The sequence below is a fragment of the Panulirus ornatus genome, chromosome 6 (genome assembly GCF_036320965.1).
Source record: "Panulirus ornatus isolate Po-2019 chromosome 6, ASM3632096v1, whole genome shotgun sequence".
Classification (NCBI taxonomy): Eukaryota; Metazoa; Arthropoda; class Malacostraca; order Decapoda; family Palinuridae; genus Panulirus; species Panulirus ornatus.
Window position 1 is genome coordinate 23,481,013 of NC_092229.1, and position 20,432 is coordinate 23,501,444.

A 20,432-nucleotide genomic window follows, 5' to 3' on the forward strand; every position below is an offset into this window, starting at 1 on the left:
AACCACTCTTCCCCTTTACCTTTGAGCTTCGTTTCACTCAGAGCCAAAACATCCAGGTTCCTTTCCTCAAACATACTACCTATCTCTCCTTTTTTCACATCTTGGTTACATCCACACACATTTAGGCACCCCACTCTGAGCCTTCGAGGAGGATGAGCACTCCCCGCGTGACTCCTTCTTCTGTTTCCCATTTTAGAAAGTTAATACAAGGAGGGGAGGATTTCTGGCCCCCCGCTTCCGTCCCCTCTAGTCGCTTTCTATATATTATCCCTGGGGATGGGGGACAAAGAATACTTCCCATGTATTCCCTGCGTATCGTAGAAGGCGACTAAAAGGGCAGGGAGCGGGGGGCTGGAAATCTTCCCCTTTCGTTTTTTTTTAATTTTCCAAAACAAGGAACAGAGAAGGGGGCCTGGTGAGGATATTCCCTCCAAGGCCCAGTTCTCTGTTCTTAACGCTACCTCGCTAATGCGGGAAATGGTGAATAGTTTGAAAGAAAAAAGAAAAATATATATATATATATATATATATATATATATGTGTACAAAATGGAAAAAGGTGAGAACAATGGAAGTAAGGGGAGTGGGGGAGGAATGGGATGTATTTAGGGAATCAGTGATGGATTGCGCAAAAGATGCTTGTGGCATGAGAAGAGTGGGAGGTGGGCTGTTTAGAAAGGGTAGTGAGTGGTGGGATGAAGAAGTAAGAGTATTAGTGAAAGAGAAGAGAGAGGCATTTGGACGATTTTTGCAGGGAAAAAATGCAATTGAGTGGGAGAAGTATAAAAGAAAGAGACAGGAGGTCAAGAGAAAGGTGCAAGAGGTGAAAAAAAGGGCAAATGAGAGTTGGGGTGAGAGACTATCAGTAAATTTTAGGGAGAATAAAAAGATGTTCTGGAAGGAGGTAAATAGGGTGCGTAAGACAAGGGAGCAAATGGGAACTTCAGTGAAGGGCGTAAATGGGGAGGTGATAACAAGTAGTGGTGATGTGAGAAGGAGATGGAATGAGTATTTTGAAGGTCTGTTGAATGTGTTTGATGATAGAGTGGCAGATATAGGGTGTTTGGGTCGAGGTGGTGTGCAAAGTGAGAGGGTTAGGGAAAATGATTTGGTAAACAGAGAAGAGGTAGTAAAAGCTTTGCGGAAGATGAAAGCCGGCAAGGCAGCAGGTTTGGATGGTATTGCAGTGGAATTTATTAAAAAAGGGGGTGACTGTATTGTTGACTGGTTGGTAAGGTTATTTAATGTATGTTTGACTCATGGTGAGGTGCCTGAGGATTGGCGGAATGCGTGCATAGTGCCATTGTACAAAGGCAAAGGGGATAAGAGTGAGTGCTCAAATTAAAGAGGTATAAGTTTGTTGAGTATTCCTGGTAAATTATATGGGAGGGTATTGATTGAGAGGGTGAAGGCATGTACAGAGCATCAGATTGGGGAAGAGCAGTGTGGTTTCAGAAGTGGGAGAGGATGTGTGGATCAGGTGTTTGCTTTGAAGAATGTATGTGAGAAATACTTAGAAAAGCAAATGGATTTGTATGTAGCATTTATGGATCTGGAGAAGGCATATGATAGAGTTGATAGAGATGCTCTGTGGAAGGTATTAAGAATATATGGTGTGGGAGGCAAGTTGTTAGAAGCAGTGAAAAGTGTTTATCGAGGATGTAAGGCATGTGTACGTGTAGGAAGAGAGGAAAGTGATTGGTTCTCAGTGAATGTAGGTTTGCGGCAGGGGTGTGTGATGTCTCCATGGTTGTTTAATTTGTTTATGGATGGGGTTGTTAGGGAGGTAAATGCAAGAGTCTTGGAAAGAGGGGCAAGTATGAAGTCTGTTGGGGATGAGAGAGCTTGGGAAGTGAGTCAGTTGTTGTTCGCTGATGATACAGCGCTGGTGGCGGATTCATGTGAGAAACTGCAGAAGCTGGTGACGGAGTTTGGTAAAGTGTGTGGAAGAAGAAAGTTAAGAGTAAATGTGAATAAGAGCAAGGTTATTAGGTACAGTAGGGTTGAGGGTCAAGTCAATTGGGAGGTGAGTTTGAATGGAGAAAAACTGGAGGAAGTGAAGTGTTTTAGATATCTGGGAGTGGATCTGTCAGCGGATGGAACCATGGAAGCGGAAGTGGATCATAGGGTGGGGGAGGGGGCGAAAATTTTGGGAGCCTTGAAAAATGTGTGGAAGTCGAGAACATTATCCCGGAAAGCAAAAATGGGTATGTTTGAAGGAATAGTAGTTCCAACAATGTTGTATGGTTGCGAGGCGTGGGCTATGGATAGAGTTGTGCGCAGGAGGATGGATGTGCTGGAAATGAGATGTTTGAGGACAATGTGTGGTGTGAGGTGGTTTGATCGAGTAAGTAACGTAAGGGTGAGAGAGATGTGTGGAAATAAAAAGAGCGTGGTTGAGAGAGCAGAAGAGGGTGTTTTGAAATGGTTTGGGCACATGGAGAGAATGAGTGAGGAAAGATTGACCAAGAGGATATATGTGTCGGAGGTGGAGGGAACGAGGAGAAGAGGGAGACCAAATTGGAGGTGGAAAGATGGAGTGAAGAGGATTTTGTGTGATCGGGGCCTGAACATGCAGGAGGGTGAAAGGAGGGCAAGGAATAGAGTGAATTGGAGCGATGTGGTATACAGGGGTTGACGTGCTGTCAGTGGATTGAATCAAGGCATGTGAAGCGTCCGGGGTAAACCATGGAAAGCTGTGTAGGTATGTATATTTGCGTGTGTGGACGTGTGTATGTACATGTGTATGGGGAGGGTTGGGCCATTTCTTTCGTCTGTTTCCTTGCGCTACCTCGCAAACGCGGGAGACAGCGACAAAGTATAAAAAAAAAAAAAAAAAAAAAAAAAAATATATATATATATATATATATTTTTTTTTTTTTTTTATACCTCGTCGCTGTCTCCCGCGGTTGCGAGGTAGCGCAAGGAAACAGACGAAAGAAATGGCCCAACCCCCCCCCATACACATGTACATACACACGTCCACACACGCAAATATACATACCTACACAGCTTTCCATGGTTTACCCCGGACGCTTCACATGCCTTGATTCAATCCACTGACAGCATGTCAACCCCTGTATACCACATCGCTCCAATTCACTCTATTCCTTGCCCTCCTTTCACCCTCCTGCATGTTCAGGCCCCGATCACACAAAATCCTTTTCACTCCATCTTTCCACCTCCAATTTGGTCTCCCTCTTCTCCTCGTTCCCTCCACCTCCGACACATATATCCTCTTGGTCAATCTTTCCTCACTCATTCTCTCCATGTGCCCAAACCATTTCAAAACACCCTCTTCTGCTCTCTCAACCACGCTCTTTTTATTTCCACACATCTCTCTTACCCTTACGTTACTTACTCGATCAAACCACCTCACACCACACATTGTCCTCAAACATCTCATTTCCAGCACATCCATCCTCCTGCGCACAACTCTATCCATAGCCCACGCCTCGCAACCATACAACATTGTTGGAACCACTATTCCTTCAAACATACCCATTTTTGCTTTCCGAGATAATGTTCTCGACTTCCACACATTTTTCAAGGCTCCCAAAATTTTCGCCCCCTCCCCCACCCTATGATCCACTTCCGCTTCCATGGTTCCATCCGCTGACAGATCCACTCCCAGATATCTAAAACACTTCACTTCCTCCAGTTTTTCTCCATTCAAACTCACCTCCCAATTGACTTGACCCTCAACCCTACTGTACCTAATAACCTTGCTCTTATTCACATTTACTCTTAACTTTCTTCTTCCACACACTTTACCAAACTCCGTCACCAGCTTCTGCAGTTTCTCACATGAATCCGCCACCAGCGCTGTATCATCAGCGAACAACAACTGACTCACTTCCCAAGCTCTCTCATCCCCAACAGACTTCATACTTGCCCCTCTTTCCAAGACTCTTGCATTTACCTCCCTAACAACCCCATCCATAAACAAATTAAACAACCATGGAGACATCACACACCCCTGCCGCAAACCTACATTCACTGAGAACCAATCACTTTCCTCTCTTCCTACACGTACACATGCCTTACATCCTCGATAAAAACTTTTCACTGCTTCTAACAACTTGCCTCCCACACCATATATTCTTAATACCTTCCACAGAGCATCTCTATCAACTCTATCATATGCCTTCTCCAGATCCATAAATGCTACATACAAATCCATTTGCTTTTCTAAGTATTTCTCACATACATTCTTCAAAGCAAACACCTGATCCACACATCCTCTACCACTTCTGAAACCACACTGCTCTTCCCCAATCTGATGCTCTGTACCTGCCTTCACCCTCTCAATCAATACCCTCCCATATAATTTACCAGGAATACTCAACAAACTTATACCTCTGTAATTTGAGCACTCACTCTTATCCCCTTTGCCTTTGTACAATGGCACTATGCACGCATTCCGCCAATCCTCAGGCACCTCACCATGAGTCATACATACATTAAATAACCTTACCAACCAGTCAACAATACAGTCACCCCCTTTTTTAATAAATTCCACTGCAATACCATCCAAACCTGCTGCCTTGCCGGCTTTCATCTTCCGCAAAGCTTTTACTACCTCTTCTCTGTTTACCAAATCATTTTCCCTAACCCTCTCACTTTGCACACCACCTCGACCCAAACACCCTATATATGCCACTCTGTCATCAGACACATTCAACAAACCTTCAAAATACTCATTCCATCTCCTTCTCACATATATATATATATATATATATATATATATATATATATATATATATATATATATATATATATATATATATATTTTTTTTTGCTTTGTCGCTGTCTCCCGCGTTTGCGAGGTAGCGCAAGGAAACAGACGAAAGAAATGGCCCAACCCACCCCCATACACATGTATATACATACGTCCACACACACAAATATACATACCTACACAGCTTTCCATGGTTTACCCCAGACGCTTCACATGCCCTGATTCAATCCACTGACAGCACGTCAACCCCGGTATACCACATCGCTCCAATTCACTCTATTCCTTGCCCTCCTTTCACCCTCCTGCATGTTCAGGCCCCGATCACACAAAATCTTTTTCACTCCATCTTTCCACCTCCAATTTGGTCTCCCTCTTCTCCTCGTTCCCTCCACCTCCGACACATATATCCTCTTGGTCAATCTTTCCTCACTCATTCTCTCCATGTGACCAAACCATTTCAAAACACCCTCTTCTGCTCTCTCAACCACGCTCTTTTTATTTCCACACATCTCTCTTACCCTTACGTTACTTACTCGATCAAACCACCTCACACCACACATTGTCCTCAAACATCTCATTTCCAGCACATCCATCCTCCTGCGCACAACTCTATCCATAGTCCACACCTCGCAACCATACAACATTGTTGGAACCACTATTCCTTCAAACATACCCATTTTTGCTTTCCGAGATAATGTTCTCGACTTCCACACATTCTTCAAGGCTCCCAGAATTATTGCCCCCTCCCCCACCCTATGATCCACTTCCGCTTCCATGTTTCCATCCGCTGCCAGATCCACTCCCAGATATCTAAAACACTTCACTTCCTCCAGTTTTTCTCCATTCAAACTCACCTCCCAATTGACTTGACCCTCAACCCTACTGTACCTAATAACCTTGCTCTTATTCACATTTACTCTTAACTTTCTTCTTTCGCACACTTTACCAAACTCAGTCACCAGCTTCTGCAGTTTCTCAAATGAATCAGCCACCAGCGCTGTATCATCAGCGAACAACAACTGACTCACTTCCCAAGCTCTCTCATCCCCAACAGACTTCATACTTGCCCCTCTTTCCAAAACTCTTGCATTCACCTCCCTAACAACCCCATCCATAGAGTTGATAGAGATGCTCTGTGGAAGGTATTAAGAATATATGGTGTGGGAGGCAAGTTGTTAGAAGCAGTGAAAAGTTTTTATCGAGGATGTAAGGCATGTGTACGTGTAGGAAGAGAGGAAAGTGATTGGTTCTCAGTGAATGTAGGTCTGCGGCAGGGGTGTGTGATGTCTCCATGGTTGTTTAATATATATATATATATATATATATATATATATATATATATATATATATATATATATATATATATATATTTTATCCCTGGGGATAGGGGATTAAGAATACTTCCCATGTATTCCCTGCGTGTCGTACAAGGCGACTAAAAGGGGAGGGAGCGGGGGGCTGGAAATCCTCCCCTCTGGTTTTTTTTTTTTAATTTTCCAAAAGAAGGAACAGAGGGGGCCAGGGGAGGATATTCCAAAAAAGGCCCAGTCCTCTGTTCTTATAGCTACCTCGCTAACGCAGGAAATGGCAAATAGTTTAAAAGAAAAAAAAATATTTTATTTATTCATATATTTTGCTTTGTCGCTGTCTCCCGCATTTGCGAGGTAGCGCAAGGAAACAGAAGAAAGAAATAGCCCAACCCACCCCCATACACATGTATATACACACACGTCCACACACGAAAATATACATACCTATACATCTCAATGTACACATATATATACACACACAGACACATACATATATACCCATGCACACAATTCACACCGTCTGCCTTTATTCATTCCCATCGCCACCTCGCCACACATGGAATACCATCCCCCTTCCCCTCATGTGTGCAAGGTAGCGCTAGGAAAAGATAACAAAGGCCCCATTCGTTCACACTAAGTCTCCAGCTGTCATGCAATAATGCCCAAAACCACAGCTCCCTTTCCACATCCAGGCCCCACAAAACTTTCCATGGTTTACCCCAGACGCTTCACATGCCCTGATTCAATCCACTGACAGCACGTCAACCCAGGTACACCACATCGATCCAATTCACTCTATTCCTTGCCCGCCTTTCACCCTCCTGCATGTTCAGGCCCCGATCACACAAAATCTTTTTCACTCCATCTTTCCAAATCCAATTTGGTCTCCCTCTTCTCCTCGTTCCCTCCACCTCCGACGCATATATCCTCTTGGTCAATCTTTCCTCACTCATTCTCTCCATGTGCACAAACCATTTCAAAACACCATCTTTTACTCTCTCAACCACGCTCTTTTTATTTCCACCCATTTCTCTTACCCTTACGTTACTTATTCGATCCAACCACCTCACACCACACATTGTCCTCAAACATCTCATTTCCAGCACATCCACCCTCCTGCGCACAACTCTATCCATAGCCCACGCCTCGCAACCATACAACATTGTTGGAACCACTATTCCTTCAAACATACCCATTTTTGCTTTCCGAGATAATGTTCTCGACTTCCACACATTCTTCAAGGCTCCCAGGATTTTCACCCCCTCCCCCACCCTATGATTCACTTCCGCTTCCATGGTTCCATCTGCTGCCAGATCCACTCCCAGATATCTAAAACACTTTACTTCCTCCAGTTTTTCTCCATTCAAACTTACCACACAATTGACTTGACCCTCAACCCTACTGTACCTAATAACCTTGCTCTTATTCACATTTACTCTTAACTTTCTTCTTTCACACACTTACCAAACTCAGTCACCAGCTTCTGCAGTTTCTCACATGAATCAGCCACCAGCGCTGTATCATCAGCGAACAACAACTGACTCACTTCCCAAGCTCTCTCATCCCCAACAGACTTCATACTTGCCCCTCTTTCCAAAACTCTTGCATTCACCTCCCTAACAACCCCATCCATAAACAAATTAAACAATGGAAGTAAGGGGAGTGGGGGAGGAATGGGATGTATTTAGGGAATCAGTGATGGATTCCGCAAAAGATGCTTGTGGCATGAGAAGAGTAGGAGGTGGGTTGATTAGAAAGGGTAGTGAGTGGTGGGATGAGGAAGTAAGATTATTAGTGAAAGAGAAGAGAGAGGCATTTGGATGATTTTTGCAGGGAAAAAATGCAATTGAGTGTGAGATGTATAAAAGAAAGAGACAGGAGGTCAAGAGAAAGGTGCAAGAGGTGAAAAAGAGGGCAAATGAGAGTTGGGGTGAGAGAGTATCATAAAATTTTAGGGAGAATATAAAGATGTTCTGGAAGGAGGTAAATAAAGTGCGTAAGACAAGTGAGCAAATGGGAACTTCAGTGAAGGGCGCTAATGGGGAGGTGATAACAAGTAGTGGTGATGTGAGAAGGAGATGGAGTGAGTATTTTGAAGGTTTGTTGAATGTGTTTGATGATAGAGTGGGAGATATAGGGTGTCTTGGTCGAGGTGGTGTGCAAAGTGAGAGGGTTAGGGAAAATGATTTGGTAAACAGAGAAGAGGTAGTAAAAGCTTTGCGGAAGATGAAAGCCGGCAAGGCAGCAGCTTTGGATGGTATTGCAGTGGAATTTATTAAAAAAGGGGGTGACTGTATTGTTGACTGGTTGGTAAGGTTATTTAATGTATGTATGACTCATGGTGAGGAGCCTGAGGATTGGTGGAATGCGTGCATAGCGCCATTGTACTAAGTAAAAGGGGATAAGAGTGAGTGCTCAAATTACAGAGGTATAAGTTTGTTGAGTATTCCTGGTAAATTATATGGGAGGGTATTGATTGAGAGGGTGAAGGCATGTACAGAGCATCAGATTGGGGAGGAGCAGTGTGGTTTCAGAAGTGGTAGAGGATGTGTGGATCAGGTGTTTGCTTTGAAGAATGTATGTGAGAAATACTTAGAAAAGCAAATGGATTTGTATGTAGCATTTATGGATCTGGAGAAGGCATATGATCGAGTTGATAGAGATGCTCTGTGGAAGGTATTAAGAATATATGGTGTGGGAGGCAAGTTGTTAGAAGCAGTGAAAAGTTTTTATCGAGGATGTAAGGCATGTGTACGTGTAGGAAGAGAGGAAAGTGATTGGTTCTCAGTGAATGTAGGTTTGCGGCAGGGGTGTGTGATGGCTCCATGGTTGTTTAATTTGTTTATGGATGGGGTTGTTAGGGAGGTGAATGCAAGAGTTTTGGAAAGAGGGGCAAGTATGAAGTCTGTTGGGGATGAGAGAGCTTGGGAAGTGAGTCAGTTGTTGTTCGCTGATGATACAGCGCTGGTGGCTGATTCATGCGAGAAACTGCAGAAGCTGGTGACTGAGTTTGGTAAAGTGTGTGAAAGAAGAAAGTTAAGAGTAAACGTGAATAAGAGCAAGGTTATTAGGTACAGTAGGGTTGAGGGTCAAGTCAATTGGGAGGTAAGTTTGAATGGAGAAAAACTGGAGGAAGTAAAGTGTTTTAGATATCTGGGATTGGATCTGGCAGCAGATGGAACCATGGAAGCGGAAGTGGATCATAGGGTGGGGGAAGGGGCGAGAATCCTGGGAGCCTTGAAGAATGTGTGGAAGTCGAGAACATTATCTCGGAAAGCAAAAATGGGTATGTTTGAAGGAATAGTGGTTCCAACAATGTTGTATGGTTGCGAGGCGTGGGCTATGGATAGAGTTGTGTGCAGGAGGGAGGATGTGCTGGAAATGAGATGTTTGAGGACAATGTGTGGTGTGAGGTGGTTTGATCGAGTAAGTAACGTAAGGGTAAGAGAGATGTGTGGAAATAAAAAGAGCGTGGTTGAGAGAGCAGAAGAGGGTGTTTTGAAATGGTTTGGGCACATGGAGAGAATGAGTGAGGAAAGATTGACCAAGAGGATATATGTGTCGGAGGTGGAGGGAACGAGAAGTGGGAGACCAAACTGGAGGTGGAAAGATGGAGTGAAAAAGATTTTGTGTGATCGGGGCCTGAACATGCAGGAGGGTGGAAGGAGGGCAAGGAATAGAGTGAATTGGATCGATGTGGTATACCGGGGTTGACGTGCTGTCAGTGGATTGAATCAGGGCATGTGAAGCGTCTGGGGTAAACCATGGAAAGTTGTGTGGGGCCTGGATGTGGAAAGGGAGCTGTGGTTTCGGGCATTATTGCATGACAGCTAGAGACTGAGTGTGAACGAATGGGGCCTTTGTTGTCTTTTCCTAGTGCTACCTCGCACACATGAGGGGGGAGGGGGATGGTATTCCATGTGTGGCGAGGTGGCGATGGGAATGAATAAAGGCAGACAGTGTGAATTGTGTGCATGGGTATATATGTATGTGTCTGTGTGTGTATATATATGTGTACATTGAGATGTATAGGTATGTATATTTGCGTGTGTGGACGTGTATGTATATACATTGTGTATGGGGGTGGGTTGGGCCATTTCTTTCGTCTGTTTCCTTGCGCTACCTCGCAAACGCGGGAGACAGTGACAAAGCAAAATAAAATAAATACATTATATATATATATATATATATATATATATATATATATATATATATATATATATATACACATTTGAAGAATGTATGTGAGAAATACTTAGAAAAGCAAATGGATTTGTATGTAGCATTTATGGATCTGGAGAAGGCATATGATAGAGTTGATAGAGATGCTCTGTGGAAGGTATTAAGAATATATGGTGTGGGAGGCAAGTTGTTAGAAGCAGTGAAAAGTTTTTATCGAGGATTTAAGGCATGTGTATGTGTAGGAAGAGAGGAAAGTGATTGGTTCTCAGTGAATGTAGGTTTACGGCAGGGGTGTGTGATGTCTCCATGGTTGTTTAATTTGTTTATGGATGGGGTTGTTAGGGAGGTGAATGCAAGAGTTTTGGAAAGAGGGGCAAGTATGAAGTCTGTTGTGGATGAGAGAGCTTGGGAAGTGAGTCAGTTGTTGTTCGCTGATGATACAGCGCTGGTGGCTGATTCATGTGAGAAACTGCAGAAGCTGGTGACTGAGTTTGGTAAAGTGTGTGAAAGAAGAAAGTTAAGAGTAAATGTGAATAAGAGCAAGGTTATCAGGTACAGTAGGGTTGAGGGTCAAGTCAATTGGGAGGTAAGTTTGAATGGAGAAAAACTGGAGGAAGTAAAGTGTTTTAGATATCTGGGAGTGGATCTGGCAGTGGATGGAACCATGGAAGCGGAAGTGGATCATAGGGTGGGGGAGGGGGTGAAAATTCTGGGAGCCTTGAAGAATGTGTCGAAGTCGAGAACATTATCTCGGAAAGCAAAAATGGGTATGTTTGAAGGAATAGTGGTTCCAACAATGTTGTATGGTTGCGAGGCGTGGGCTATGGATAGAGTTGTATGCATGAGGATGGATGTGCTGGAAATGAGATGTTTGAGGACAATGTGTGGTGTGAGGTGGTTTGATCGAGTAAGTAACGTAAAGGTAAGAGAGATGTGTGGAAATAAAAAGAGCGTGGTTGAGAGAGCAGAAGAGGGTGTTTTGAAATGGTTTGGGCACATGGAGAGAATGAGTGAGGAAAGATTGACCAAGAGGATATATGTGTCGGAGGTGGAGGGAACGAGAAGTGGGAGACCAAATTGGAGGTGGAAAGATGGAGTGAAAAAGATTTTGTGTGATCGGGGCCTGAACATGCAGGAGGGTGGAAGGAGGGCAAGGAATAGAGTGAATTGGATCGATGTGGTATACCAGGGTTGATGTGCTGTCAAGTGGATTGAATCAGGGCATGTGAAGCATCTGGGGTAAACCATGGAAAGTTGTGTGGGGCCTGGATGTGGAAAGGGAGCTGTGGTTTCGGGCATTATTGCATGACAACTAGAGACTGAGTGTGAACGAATGGGGCCTTTGTTGTCTTTTCCTAGTGCTACCTCGCACAGATGAGGGGGGAGGGGGATGGTATTCCATGTGTGGCGATGTGGCGATGGGAATGAATTAAGGCAGACAGTGTGAATTGTGTGCATGGGTATATATGTATGTGTCTGTGTGTGTATATATATGTGTACATTGAGATGTATAGGTATGTATATTTGTGTGTGTGGACGTGTATGTATATACATTGTGTATGGGGGTGGGTTGGGCCATTTCTTTCGTCTGTTTCCTTGCGCTACCTTGCAAACGCGGGAGACAGTGACAAAGCAAAATAAAATAAATAGATAAATATATATATATATATATATATATATATATATATATATATATATATATATATATATATATATATATATATATATACATATATACATATATATATATATTATATTTATTTTATTATACTTTGTCGCTGTGTCCCGCGTTTGCGAGGTAGCGCAAGGAAACAGACGAAAGAAATGGCCCAACCCCCCCCCCATACACATGTATGTACATACGTCCACACATGCAAATATACATACCTACACAGCTTTCCATGGTTTACCCCAGACGCTTCACATGCCCTGCTTCAATCCACTGACAGCACGTCAACCCCGGTATACCACATCGCTCCAATTCACTCTATTCCTTGCCCTCCTTTCACCCTCCTGCATGTTCAGGCCCCGATCACACAAAATCTTTTTCACTCCATCTTTCCACCTCCAATTTGGTCTCCCTCTTCTCCTTGTTCCCTCCACCTTCGACACATATATCCTCTTGGTCAATCTTTCCTCACTCATCCTCTCCATGTGCCCAAACCACTTCAAAACACCCTCTTCTGCTCTCTCAACAACGCTCTTTTTATTTCCACACATCTCTCTTACCCTTAAGTTACTCACTCCATCAAAATATATATATATATATATATATATATATATTTCTTTTTTTATACTATTCGCCACTTGCCACGATAGCAAGGTAGCGTTAAGAACAGAGGACTGGGCCTTTGAGGGAATATCCTCACCTGGCCCTCTTCTCTGTTCCTTCTTTTGGAAAAAAAAAAGGGGAGGATTTTCAGCCCCCCGCTCCCTTCCCTTTTAGTCGCCTTCTACGACACGCAGGGAATACGTGGGAAGTATTCTTTCTCCCCTATCTCCAGGGAAAATATATATATATATATATATATATATATATATATATATATATATATATATATATATATATATATATATATATACACATTTGAAGAATGTATGAGAAATACTTAGAAAAGCAAATGGATTTGTATGTAGCATTTATGGATCTGGAGAAGGCATACGATAGAGTTGATAGAGATGCTCTGTGGAAGGTATTAAGAATATATGGTGTGGGAGGCAAGTTGTTAGAAGCAGTGAAAAGTTTTTATCGAGGATGTAAGGCATGTGTACGTGTAGGAAGAGAGGAAAGTGATTGGTTCTCAGTGAATGTAGGTTTGCGGCAGGGGTGTGTGATGTCTCCATGGTTGTTTAATTTGTTTATGGATGGGGTTGTTAGGGAGGTGAATGCAAGAGTTTTGGAAAGAGGGGCAAGTATGAAGTCTGTTGGGGATGAGAGAGCTTGGGAAGTGAGTCAGTTGTTGTTCGCTGATGATACAGCGCTGGTGGCTGATTCATGTGAGAAACTGCAGAAGCTGGTGACTGAGTTTGGTAAAGTGTGTGAAAGAAGAAAGTTAAGAGTAAATGTGAATAAGAGCAAGGTTATCAGGTACAGTAGGGTTGAGGGTCAAGTCAATTGGGAGGTAAGTTTGAATGGAGAAAAACTGGAGGAAGTAAAGTGTTTTAGATATCTGGGAGTGGATCTGGCAGCAGATGGAACCATGGAAACGGAAGTGGATCATAGGGTGGGGGAGGGGGCGAAAATTCTGGGGGCCTTGAAGAATGTGTGGAAGTCGAGAACATTATCTCGGAAAGCAAAAATGGGTATGTTTGAAGGAATAGTGGTTCCAACAATGTTGTATGGTTGTGAGGCGTGGGCTATGGATAGAGTTGTGCGCAGGAGGATGGATGTGCTGGAAATGAGACGTTTGAGGACAATGTGTGGTGTGAGGTGGTTTGATCGAGTGAGTAATGTAAGGGTAAGAGAGATGTGTGGAAATAAAAAGAGCGTGGTTGAGAGAGTAGAAGAGGGTGTTTTGAAGTGGTTTGGGCACATGGAGAGAATGAGTGAGGAAAGATTGACCAAGAGGATATATGTATCGGAGGTGGAGGGAACGAGGAGAAGAGGGTGACCAAATTGGAGGTGGAAAGATGGAGTGAAAAAGATTTTGTGTGATCGGGGCCTGAACATGCAGGAGGGTGAAAGGAGGGCAAGGAATAGAGTGAATTGGAGCGATGTGGTATACCGGGGTTGATGTGCTGTCAGTGGATTGAATCAAGGCATGTGAAGCGTCTGGGGTAAACCATGGAAAGCTGTGTAGGTATGTATATTTGCGTGTGTGGACGTATGTATATACATGTGTATGGAGGGGTTGGGCCATTTCTTTCATCTGTTTCCTTGTGCTACCTCGCAAACGCGGGAGACAGCGACAAAGTATAATAAAAAATAAATATAAAGTGTTTTAGATATCTGGGAGTGGATCTGGCAGCGGATGGAAACATGGAAGCGGAAGTGGATCATAGGGTGGGGGAGGGGTTAAAAATTCTGGGAGCCTTGAGGAATGTGTCGAAGTCGAGAACATTATCTCAGAAAGCAAAAATCGGTATGTTTGATGGAATAGTGGTTCCAACAATGTTGTATGGTTGCGAGGAGTGGGCTATGGATAGAGTTGTGCGCAGGAGGATGGATGTGCTGGAAATGAGATGTTTGAGGACAATGTGTGGTGTGAGGTGGTTTGATCGAGTAAGTAACGTAAGGGTAAGAGAGATGTGTGGAAATAAAAAGAGCGTGGGTGAGAGAGCAGAAGAGGGTGTTTTGAAATGGTTTGGGCACATGGAGAGAATGAGTGAGGAAAGATTGACCAAGAGGATATATGTGTCGGAGGTGGAGGGAACGAGGAGAAGTGAGAGACCAAATTGGAGGTGGAAAGATGGAGTGAAAAAGATTTTGAGTGATCGGGGCCTGAACATGCAGGAGGGTGAAAGGAGGGCAAGGAATAGAGTGAACTGGATCGATGTGGTATACCGGGGTTGACGTGCTGTCAAGTGGATTGAATCAGGGCATGTGAAGCGTCTGGGGTAAACCATGGAAAGCTGTGTAGATATGTATATTTGCGTGTGTGGACGTATGTATATACATGTGTATGGGGGTGGGTTGGGCCATTTCTTTCGTCTGTTTTCTTGCGCTGCCTCGCAAACGCAGGAGACAGCGAGAAAGCAAAAAAAAAAAAAAAATATATATATATATATATATATATATATATATATATATATATATATTTTTTTTTTCAAACTATTCGCCATTTCCCGCGTTAGTGAGGTAGCGTTAAGAAAAGAGAACTGGGCCACTGAGGGAATATCCTCACCTGGCCCCCTTCTCTGTTCCTTCTTTTGGAAAATTAAAAAAAATTGAGAGGGGAGGATTTCCAGCCCCCCGCTCCCTCCCCTTTTAGTCGCCTTCTATGACACTCAGGGAATACGTGGGAAGTATTCTTTCTCCCCTATCCCCAGGGATAATATATATATATATATATATATATATATATATATATATATATATATATATATATATATGTATATATATATTTCATATTTATTATTATACTTTGTCGCTGTCTCCCGCGTTTGCGAGGTAGCGCAAGGAAACAGACATATATACACATGTACATAATTCATACTGTCTGCCCTTATTCATTCCCGTCATCACCCCGCCACACATGAAATGACAACCCTTCCCCCCATATGTGCACAAGGTAGCGCTAGGAAAAGATAACAAAGGCCACATTAGTTCACACTCAGTCTTTACCTGTCATGCATAATGCACTGAAACCACAGCTCCCTTTCCACATCCAGGCCCCACACAACTTTCCATGGTTCACCCCTTATGCTTCACATGCCCTGGTTCAATCCATTGACAGCACGTCGACCCCGGTATACCACATCGTTCCAATTCACTCTATTCTTTGCACGCCTTTCACCCTCCTGCATGTTCAGGCCCTGATCACTCAAAATCTTTTTCACTCCATCTTTCCACCTCCAATTTGGTCTCCCACTTCTCCTTGTTCCCTCCACCTCTGACACATATATCCTCTTGGTCAATCTTTCCTTATTCATTCTCTCCATGTGATCAAACCATTTCAAAACACCCTCTCCTGCTCTCTCAAACATGCTCTTCTTATTTCCACACATCTCTCTTACCCTTACATTACTTACTCGATCAAACCACCTCACACCACATATTGTCCTCAAACATCTCATTTCCAGCACATCCACCCTCCTCCGCACAACTCTATCTATAGCCCATGCCTCGCAACCATATATCATTGTTGGAACCACTATTCCTTCAAACATACCCATTTTTGCTTTCCAAGATAATGTTCTCAACTTCAATGCTTCAATTCTTCAATGCTCCCAGAACTTTCACCCCCTCCCCCCACCCTATGATTCAATTCCGCTTCCATGGTTCCATCGGCTGGCAAATCCACTCCCAGATATCTAAAACACTCCATTTCCTCCAGTTTTTCTCCATTCAAACTTACCTCCCATTTGACTTGTCCCTCAACCCTACTGTACCTAATAACCTTGCTCTTATTCACATTTACTCTCAGCTTTCTTCTTTCACACACTTTACCAAACTCAGTCACCAGCTTCTGCAGTTTCTCACATGAATCAGCCACCAGCGCTGTATCATCAGCGAACAACAACTGACACTTCCCAAGCTCTCTCATCCACAACAGACTGCATACTTGCCCCTCTTTCCAAAACTCTTGTATTCACCTCCCTAATAACCCCATCCATAAACAAATTAAACAACCATGGAGACATCACACACCCCTGCCGCAAACCTACATTCACTGAGAACCAAACACTTTCCTCTCTTCCTACACATACACATGCCTTACATCCTCGATAAAAACTTTTCACTGCTTCTAACAACTTACCTCCCATACCATATATTCTTAATACCTTCCATAGAGCATCTCTATCAACTCTATCATATGCCTTCTCTAGATCCATAAATGCTACATACAAATCCATTTGCTTTTCTAAGTATTTCTCACATACATTCTTCAAAGCAAACACCTGATCCATACATCCTCTACCACTTCTGAAACCACACTGCTCTTCCCCAATCTGATGCTCTGTACATGCCTTCACCCTCTCAATCCATACCCTCCCATATAATTTCCCAGGAATACTCAACAAACTTATACCTCTGTAATTTGAGCACTCACTCTTATCCCCTTTGCCTTTGTACAATGGCACTATGCAAGCATTCCACCAGTCCTCAGGCACCTAACATGAGTTATACATACATTAAATTACCATACCAACCAGTCAACAATACAGTCACCCCCTTTTTTAATAAATTCCACTGTTCTTTATACCTTTCCTTATAATCAATACTTCTCCACTCTATTTCATTTGATGCGAATGATGGTGGTGAGTAGGACACAGTGGCTAGGGTGGGAAGGTGTGGTGGCAGTAAAGGGTGTGGTAACTTTCCACAGAAGAAATCAGACAAGGGCTTGGAGAGCCTGATTCTGCTAGTAATAAGAAAAAAAACATGAACACTGGATATGATACACAGGTTCACATGAATTAGGAGGATTTCCTACTTACTTCTTGTTGTTCACATTATTTGTGAAGGCAGCCCAATCAAGATGAAGCCTTGTATTCACCTCTGCCAACTGACTTTGAAGATACTGATACAAAGAACGAATTTCTTCCAATTTCTTGCGGCTATGAGGGTCAAGTGGTCGGGACTGAAGGGACAAGCAGTGTCTGTAAAAATAAAATATCAACAGAGTTATGAACTGGATCACAGCTACATAACAAAAGAATCATCAACAAGTATATGAAGAAAATCATTACTCATCAATGATCCTTTCACTGTCCCACAGATAATTCCATTAATGACAACCTCTATCCCGTCCTTGTATGCAAAAACACTTCCTTGGTGTAGCAGTTAGCAAACTTGACCATAACACATTCATGGGCTGCCCAGGGTTGAGTGCATAGCTTCCAATCCTGGTTGTGGCAATAGGCCCACTGTCAACCCACTTGCTTATCCACCCTTAGGGGGACTGCGTCAGTAAAATGGGTACCTAGCTCACACTAGGGTATATATACATGTAGAGTTAATGAGATGGACTTGATTGGAAAGCGATATAATTGGAGCAATTGACCTACTTAAAGAAAACACAGCTCCACAAGCAAATGGGATTCTAGCAATCTTTTAAAAAAAAAATTATAAAAACAATAGTCAAGCTCTTATAATGTTAATAAGACAAAGAACAGACCAAACAAGCTCAGCAGATATATACAAAATGGTGAACATAACACACAGAGGGTTTTGTGAGAGAAGAAATGATACCAGTTAGAGGTGAGAGGTGAAAGTGAGCTTGGAAAGGACACTTGCGTGAAGACATACCATCATAGATGGAATGTAGAATGGCAAAAGGTGAGAGTATATGAAGCTAGCGGAGTTAATGAGGACTGAGAGGTATTTCGGCAAGCATGTGGCATGTGTAAGGTGGGAGATGGGCTGGAGAGAAAGGAAAGAGAAAAGAGGTAAATGGATGGTATGTACTTACAGCAAAGAGTGCAAATGAAAAAGAAAGCAACAGGTTAAGAGTAAGGTAGAAAATGATGGTAAATGAGAGATGGGGTGAGTGAGTATCAGTAAACTTCAAGAAGAAAAAGAAGTTTTAGAAATAGGTTAAAAGAGTGAGAAAAACAAGAGAACAAATGGAAACATTAGTGAAACGCATAAATGGGAAAGTGGTAACAGATAATGATGAGGTGAAGGACAGAGTGAGTCTTTGGAGGGATTGATATATGTGTTTCAAGAGAGGGTGGTAGATGTCGGGTGTTTGCATGGGGAAGTGAAGTGAGTCATGGAAAGTAGTTCGGTGAAGAGAGAAGAGGTGGTAAAATCCTCGTGCAAGATGAAATGTGACAAGGTGCCTGGATTTGATGGAATTGCAAATGAATTTCTTGAGAAAGAGGGTGACTGTTGCTGACTGATTTGTCAGAATTTTCAATGTATGTATGGATCACGATGAGATGCCTGAGGAATGGGAGAATGCATGCATAGTGCTACAGTATAAATGCAAGGGCAGACAAAGATGAGTGTTCAAAATACTGATGCATGAGTTTGTTGAGGATACCTTGTGAGTTATATGGGAGAGTGGTAACTGAGAGGGTGAAGGCATGTACACAGCATTACACTGAGGAGGAAAAATGTAGTCTTAGAAGTAGTAAAGGATGTGTAGATAAGATGTCTACTTTAAAGAATGTGGGTAAGAAATACTCAAAAGAAACAAGAATTTGTCTGTGGCACATATGGACCGAGAGAAAGCATATGATAGGGTTGATAAAGCTGTCTTGCGGGAGGTCTTATGAAAATATGATGTGGGAGGAAAGCTACCAGAAGCAGCAAGAATCCTTTATCAATGGTATAAGACATGTGCATGAGTAAGGAAGAGAGAAGAGTGAGTTGTTCTAGGTGAAGGTCGGTCTGTGGCACAGGTGTGTAATGTCACCAAGGCTGTTTAAATTGTTTATGGATTTGGTGGTGAAGCAGGTAAATGCACAGGTTTTGAAGAGAGGGACCCCATGCCCCACAATTATACCCTCATTTGTTTTCATAACCCTTTACACAAAGATTTGGTCCCTAACATCAAAACTGAAAAAGCACATACCCATCTCCTCCCAAAAGCCACCCCTTTCTTCTTAACTCCTCTCCCTACCACCAAGCATATTAGCACTGATGACCACCGACTATTCTTTTTATGTTAGCTGAGACAGTTCAGGCAGCTGAGGCCCTAATCAACCAACTTCTATGGGTGGATGAACAACTGGGTTGACAGTGGACCAACTGCCATAACCTGTTTTGAATTCATTTCCTTACATTCTTTGACACTGTCTCACTGCTCTTTCTTCATTAGATGTGTCACCTCTTTCACTCTTGCTCTTCTCATGAACTCCAGTCTTTATGCCCTGAACATTCCTGAATCATTCTCCATCAACTTCCACCTTCCCAATCAATCCAAAGTTTCACTCAGAACCAGAATACAAAGTTTCTCTCATTAAACATAACATCTATACTTCCATTTCTTTCATTCTGGTTACATCCAAGCACATTTGAACATCCCTGCCTGAGCCTTCGAAGACAAATCAAAGCATGGCACAGTAACTTATTTTATTCCTGTTTTTGGGAAAATGAGAATACTGGAAAGGAGGGTTTTCAGGCTCCAACTCCCATTCTTGTTGGTCAACTTTTAAGACAATCAAGAGATATGTGGGTAAATTTCTTAATCCCTAATAACCTATCCTCAGGGGGATATCATGTATGAAAAGAAAAAATTACACTTCTACATACCTTGGATTCTTTATTTTGTTAAGCTGCGCTTTTGCTTCTTCCAACAGTGTGTAGCCCTCAAGGACTTCAGAGTGCAATTGTGTCACCTCTCCTTTCAATTCTGATGTAGTAGATGACATCTGTTCTATCCATTCTGTCTCTTCAACAAGAGAATGTCTGATATTTCCCATTTCATCTTTTTCGCCAATCTGTTCCAAGAATATATACAACAAATTTTAGTTTCCACAGAAATTTATCTGTTGACACTCAGATATGGAATTTCTACATAGAACTTGAAATCTACAGAACAAATGACAAGGTGTAACTATCATATAAGGGGAAAATCACTAAGAACT

General features: G+C 42.7%; 1 protein-coding gene across 1 annotated transcript in view; it reads right to left on the reverse strand.

Moving 5' to 3' along the window:
- Positions 1–20,432, reverse strand: part of Nup214 (nuclear pore complex protein Nup214) — a 380,758-nt gene that overhangs the window by 184,868 nt on the left and 175,458 nt on the right. The window contains exons 10-11 of the mRNA XM_071662750.1: positions 20,098–20,285; positions 17,334–17,495 (exon numbers count right to left, since the gene is read on the reverse strand). Coding sequence (XP_071518851.1) covers positions 17,334–17,495; positions 20,098–20,285 — 350 coding nt within the window. The remainder of the gene's footprint in view (positions 1–17,333; positions 17,496–20,097; positions 20,286–20,432) is intronic.